Raw genomic sequence first — 6,532 nt, 5'->3', positions numbered from 1 at the left:
CCCCGGCTCCTCCAGCCACATGTCGAAGTGTCCTTGAGCAAGCTACTGAACCTCGAATTGCTCCCAATGCTGTCCATCACTGTGTGAATGTGTATGAATGAGTTAGTTTCTGTTCAATGGACTTTGCCATGAGTGAATGTGTGTGAAAGGGTGAATGTGGCATGTAGTGTAAAAGCGAAGAAGAAGTTAGTTAGATATACAGCAATTCCCTCGTGAGTTACAATTAAACTCATCATTTAAACTTGTATTAGGGTGAAAGTGTCACATTTTGAAGTGGGCAAGCTGTCATTGTATGCATTTAATTGACAGTTACCAAACTATAAATATTTCATGGACATCAACAGTCCAAAGAGTGCATGGAAGCTATGCATTTATTAGATAATTGTGGTAACATTTGAACATTTGATTGAAGAATATAATCTTGTTTTTATAACAGGTAACATAACACAGTCATTAACGTAACCCTGCAAGCACTGATAGGTTTATCAATCAAGGAGATGCTGACTCATAGATTTAAAAAATGCACTAAAAAAGCACACAATTAAGGACTATTCATTTCAGTTTGTTTCCCATCACTATTAAAGAGGAAACACATGTTGCAAGAATACACCAGTCATTTTATAGCTAAGACAAGGACTAATTACCAATGTCGAGGCAGATGACCACCCAACTAGAGCCGAAGGGTCTGTCCGAGGTTTCTGCCTGTTAACAGCAGTTTCCCTGCCCTTTCGGCCAAGTCTTGCTCAATGGTGGTACTGGTTGGTCTCTGTAAAAGTATAAAACGGATCGGTCTAGACCCTGCCTCTATTTGAAAAGTGTCCTGGAGATAGACTCTGTTATTAATTGGCACTAGCTACAAATAAAACTGCAATGAATTGAATTGTTTACCAATTCCACCAAAGGCTACATAAGAGTTGCAGAGTAATGAATATTTGTGTTTCTATGCAAACTCAAACACTGAAACTATAGCACATATCTTTTTCTATGTTCCCATTACATTGCCTTAACCTGTATTCTTTAAATATGAACAGGTGCCCTTTTTGATCGCGATATAAAACAAATTATAGACTTATCTTCAAAGAAACATAACAAAGCGGCTGCCTGTCTGCGCTGGTACGCTCAACACCCCTTTCCACCTCCCCCGGTCGCGAGTTGCTTTTGCAGTTTTCATGTTGTAAAGGCTGGTGCTCATCATGTCGCTTGATGTTGTGAGGTTTTTTTTCCGCAGTCCCCACAACTCGTACCTCCTACAGGAGCAGAGTCTGGGAGCTGCTTTTTTTCTCCTCCCCTCTCCTCTTGTTTTCCCGTTGTCTTGTACCCCCCCCTTTTTGAAATTTCCCCATTGTGGGACTAATAAAGGCATATCTTATCTTATCTTATCAATAATCTTTATTCCTTGTTTTTCTCATTCGAATGTTGCCCTTAATTTGTTTTAACTCGAAAAGAATAAATAATTTAACTGGGTAACTGAAAGAGCTGAATGTTATAGATGTAACAGCACATGCAATCCAACAATATATTTAATTTAATTTAATTGATGTCAGAATATACATTTTTCATCCTAAAAACAATTGTTTACTTTATATACAAACAGGTAAACATGAAGAGTCAATGCAAGGGGGACAGACAGAAATTATAAATTAGTAAAATAAATTATACAAGTAGTTTGGATTGCTTTCTTATTTTACAGTATGGGAGTAATGACATGTATTGTTTGATTCAACATTTAAAAATGATGGTTTATAATTGAAAAATGTTGATTTGTGGATGTGGAATCGATATGCTGATAAATAAAAGCACAAACATCTCCTTTGTTTACTGACTTGTATTTGAATTTTGAAAATAAAATGGTCATTCAAAAACAAAAACACACACAAAAAAAAAACGTTTAAGCCCACGTGATCTCCCAGCTCTCTGTCATGTGACGCACGGGAAGCGAGCGCGCATCCAACAGCCGCGCGCCGCAGCGTCCGCAGACCCCGCTGTAACAGGATGGAGCGCGGAGCGTGTGCGGCGGTTGTTCTCCTTCTCGGTTTGTTTGTGGACCCCTGCTCCTCTCAGACCTACGCCCTGAACGATAAACAGGGTCTGGGGAGAGTTTTTGACGGAATTGGAGGTTTGAGCGGCGGAGGGGTGAGTTCAGTCACTTTTGAATGACTTCCTGGTACGATACGTTCTGTCCACAGAGAGCACGTAAAGTTAGCTGCCTGACTGCTTCTGTTATTGTAGTCCTTTTAACGTTAACAGTGTATCTGCTGGCTCCTTCAGGCGACGTCTCGTTTACTGGTGAATTATGCTGAGCCGTACCGCAGTCAGATATTAGACTACCTGTTTAAGGTACGGTATGAGTCACTCATTCATACAGTCCAGTGTAAAGTAGAGGGGACCTCACTGCTCTGCTTTCTGCTGTCTACAGCCGAACTTTGGAGCTTCTCTGCACATACTGAAGGTGGAGATCGGAGGAGACTCTCAAACCACTGGTGAGTCATATCAAGTAACACTGCAAATGGATTCATATGTCAGCCTATTAGTTGTCAGGAAGTAGTGCAAAATGCCAATACAGGTTCCAAGATGCAAGGTGATCCCTGACCTGACTAACAATAGATATTTAATTTACAGGCCGGTAAAAGTGAGTGAAGTTGCAAATCTTTAAAGCTAGAATAGATGACACTGGAGAAACCAACAAGAGACAGCTAGATTCTGAAAATATCCAACGACAAAAAATCCATCCCCTCCCTTCAGGTATGTCCAAGTCCACTCCCCTTAACACACATGATCACTCGGCGCATTGCTGTCATCTCTAACCGTATCCGACCACCTCATGTCTCATTCACACATACTTCTACGTAAGGCCCACTTTGTACATCCCTGATTCCTCTCCTCGCCTCCTAGGGCTGCTCGATTATGGAAAAAATCATAATCAGGATTATTTGGGTCAAAATTGAAATCCCGATTATTCAAACGATTATTTTTTTTTAAACTTCAAACATGCTGCATTTATTGGACATTTGTTCAGTTACACTTTCCTTTCCCCATAAACATTCTCCTTTTTACATTGACAGTCATAGTGCACTCTTGCAATCTCTACAAAAAGTTAAATTAAATAAAATAACACACAAAAGATAAGCCATAGAAAAACAATTTGTGTTCTCAAACTTTAGTGCATTGCCACAACATTTGAAATTTCCCCTAGTACCTTTCCCTGTAAACATTTCAGTTGTCTGGAGGAATTCATTTTACTTTCTTTTCCTCAAACATTTGTAAGTCTCCTTTAAAAAAGATCTGACGTAACTGCAAAGTACTCCGCTTTTGCCACGTCATTGGCAACTCCTTCCCGACAAGTCTCATATAGTTTTGGCAGAACAGCTCTGCTAAAATGGTGACGAGATGGCACAGCATAACGTTTGTCCAAAGTTTTGATCAGGTACCTGAAGCCTACGCCCTCGACTGTGCTAACAGGCTGCATGTCTTTAGCCAAAAAAAAAAAATTCAAATCATGTGTGAAATGTTTGGGGGTCAGTACCAAACAATCTGAAAAACAAGTTTTGCCAGCCAGGGCGTCTCTGCAGAACTCCAGTACTATCCAGTATAATTCTGTTTTATCACACATTTGACCTTTATCAAATTATTGCAGCTCTTGCAATTTGCATAGTACTTCTGCAATTTGCATAGTGCACTGGGCCATACTGCAGTTTCAACTGCATTTTGATTAATTGTGCAGCCCTAAATGAAAGAACAAGTTCCTTTTGTGTTGCACTGTCTTATGGTTGTGACATTGTCTTTTTAAGATGGAACAGAGCCGTCACACATGCACTATGAGAACGACGAGAACTACTTCCGAGGCTACGAGTGGTGGCTGATGAAAGAGGCCAAGAGGAGGAACCCAAATATCACACTCATAGGTGAGAAAGCACAGTTCTTCTGCCCTACACTCCAGGAAGCTCAGACAAACAGCTGCTGAACATAATAAAGATCATGAGAACGTCTGCCGAGAAACTAAGATCAACTGATGATAAAAGATGACAGGATATCAAGAACCCCTGCTATGTATTCTTTGTAATTGTAAGTGCCTTGGGACCATGCTGCATGGGGATCCTGCTCTTTAAATAAATACACTATTAGTTCCATATGGCATGAAAACATCTGGCATCAGGGCGGCAACAATGCAAAATAATGTTCATTGTTGACTAATCTGTCAATCATTTTCTCCATTAATTGATTAGTTGTTTGGTCCATTAAAAACAAATGTGTGTTTTGTCCACCCACAGATATTTAGCTTACTGTCATACAGGACTAACGGAACCAGAAGCTGTAATCAAAGATTGTGTACATTGTTGTGACTCAAAACAATCGATCAATTATCAAAATAGTTTGCGATTAATAGTTGACAACTTATAGTCATGGAACTCTACATGTTTATTATATCAAAGACTTGCTAGATTTTATTTTTGAAGTCTAAACACTTGCAGTGTTTGTTCATTAACATGTGTGTGTCTTCCTGTAGGTTTACCCTGGGCCTTTCCTGGTTGGGTGGGCCATGGTAAGAACTGGCCCTATGACTTCCCAGACATCACTGCAGCATACGTGGTGAAATGGATCCTCGGTGCCAAGCAGTACCACGACCTGGACATTCAGTATGTCGGGGTGTGTAGTCGTTTTACTTTGTATCTTGTTCCTTTTCAAGCGCCATGCTATGCTAATAGAATTGCACTTCATAACACATCTGCCCAAACCTTCAACCATGCACATACTCATATGCATCTGTGGTTGTGTGGCGACATCTATGACATGAATGCAATTTAAATGAATCTACATGCAGCAATACTTTCTATTTCATGCTACTTTCTAAACAGACTTACTTTACAGTGAAAACAAAGGTGAGCAGTAAAACTATTAATCACAGTTTATAGACCAACTTTCTGGTTCAACTTTGACCATACTAATGTAGTTGTGTGTGTGAAACAAAGTTTAACTGTACACTGAGGAATTATTAACATTTCAGGTGTTCACTTTCAGATAATGTGCTTTAAAAAGTCAGCATTCATTTGGTAGCTACAACCTGTCTGATCATCTGACTGCTTGTGTTTGACCTGTGTGTCACCCAGTGTTCCCAGATTTCAGGTGACTGTAGGGGCTGTTACATAAAGCAGCTCAAACAAGGTTATTTAAGTAACTCTTTTTTTCTTATGTTAGCTGAACATATAACGCTGCTTTGAGCAGCAGAATCTGTACACGTTTGCAGTGTAACTAAAATTGGCTTTCGTCTGTTTAGATTTGGAATGAGCGAAACTTTGACAGCAAGTACATCAAGGTAATCCCAAACTCTTTTTTTTTTTCTTTTTTTTTTTTCTCAATGTCCTGTCATTGATTTGACTGACAGATGTGCATTATGGGTAAGCTTGTAGCCTAAACTGTGAAATAAATGAGAAAAACAGCCACCAACATTGAGTTGTGCTCCACATGAGAGATGCAGTTTGACTCTCAGTGGTTGATTTGAAGTTCTAGCTGGGTTCCTCTGAGAGCATGTCTTTGTTGCCAAGGTTCTCCGGAACACGCTGGATAAAGTTGGTCTAACTGGCGTTGGCATCATTGCGGCGGATGGTGATTGGAGCATCGCTAACTCTATGATCGCTGACCCGCACCTTAATGACTCTGTTGAGGTGATTGGGTAAGTACAGTCAGCCTGTAGTCGCACTCAGAGGTGGCGCAGAATTAAAACTCCTACTGCAGTGGTTCCCAACCGTTTTTTCAGACGTACCCCCACAGTCCTGTCAGAGGAAAAGTATCATCACCACCCAAACGTGTTGGTTTGCACTGATTCTAAACTGGATATTATTTTACACCACTGATTTATGAAAGTGGATATTATCAGAATATTTTCCATACAGTTAAACTGTCAGTGTTTGTTTGTTTAACTTTGCATTCATACTACTTGTGACACAAGTTGCTGTTTCAACCATTTACCAACTTGTATCTAACATTTTAACAGTTTATCCATTTTTTTTGATGATTTTGTTCAATCATTCCTACATTTTTAGCTAACTTTTTCAATTCAAATTTATTTGTATAAATTATTATTGTTTATTTATTTATTATTATTATTATTTCTCCTATTCTACTCTTAGAGACTATAGGAACCACAAGTAGCCCTACATTAGGATAACTATTTATCCACTAATCACGGCTATTTCAAACATTTATCTGTTACTTTTAGCTACTTTGACCAGTTATCCATTACTTTTAGCTAACTGTTTAGCGTGCTCACATACTAACTAGTTTTCACACACTCACAGTTGTAATACCTTGTGTTTAATATGTTATCTGTTTTTGATTAAATTGTAATTTAATTATTTTTTTCAAATTAGTTGAGTTACTCCAGAATCCTTTCACATACCCCCTGGCAACTGCTGAACAACCACTGGTTGGGAATCAGTCTTTTTTGGGCACAATGGCAGTGCGATCTAAAGTGTGTGCTGTGAGTTTATTGGAGGGCAGTTTGATCTCTGACACCTGATTGACTAAACATGTGATG

At 39.3% G+C, this 6,532-nt stretch overlaps 1 protein-coding gene across 2 annotated transcripts in view; it reads left to right on the top strand.

The window, feature by feature from the left end:
- The first annotated feature begins 1,940 nt into the window (after window positions 1-1,940).
- The window catches only part of galcb (galactosylceramidase b), a 17,004-nt gene continuing 12,412 nt past the window's right edge, over window positions 1,941-6,532 (top strand). The window contains exons 1-7 of one of the 2 annotated variants that reach the window (XM_035674598.1): window positions 1,941-2,133; window positions 2,269-2,337; window positions 2,417-2,480; window positions 3,789-3,902; window positions 4,505-4,644; window positions 5,273-5,311; window positions 5,541-5,668. In XM_035674598.1, coding sequence (XP_035530491.1) covers window positions 1,993-2,133; window positions 2,269-2,337; window positions 2,417-2,480; window positions 3,789-3,902; window positions 4,505-4,644; window positions 5,273-5,311; window positions 5,541-5,668 — 695 coding nt within the window. In that variant the 5' untranslated portion in view covers window positions 1,941-1,992. The remainder of the gene's footprint in view (window positions 2,134-2,268; window positions 2,338-2,416; window positions 2,481-3,788; window positions 3,903-4,504; window positions 4,645-5,272; window positions 5,312-5,540; window positions 5,669-6,532) is intronic. The other variant, XM_035674597.1, reaches the window with a different exon arrangement.

This window comes from Morone saxatilis, unplaced genomic scaffold, assembly GCF_004916995.1.
Source record: "Morone saxatilis isolate NCDOM2014 unplaced genomic scaffold, NCSU_SB_2.0 Contig3, whole genome shotgun sequence".
Classification (NCBI taxonomy): Eukaryota; Metazoa; Chordata; class Actinopteri; family Moronidae; genus Morone; species Morone saxatilis.
The sequence above is the reverse complement of the archived record's forward strand: the minus strand, read 5'-3'. Positions and strand labels throughout refer to the sequence as shown.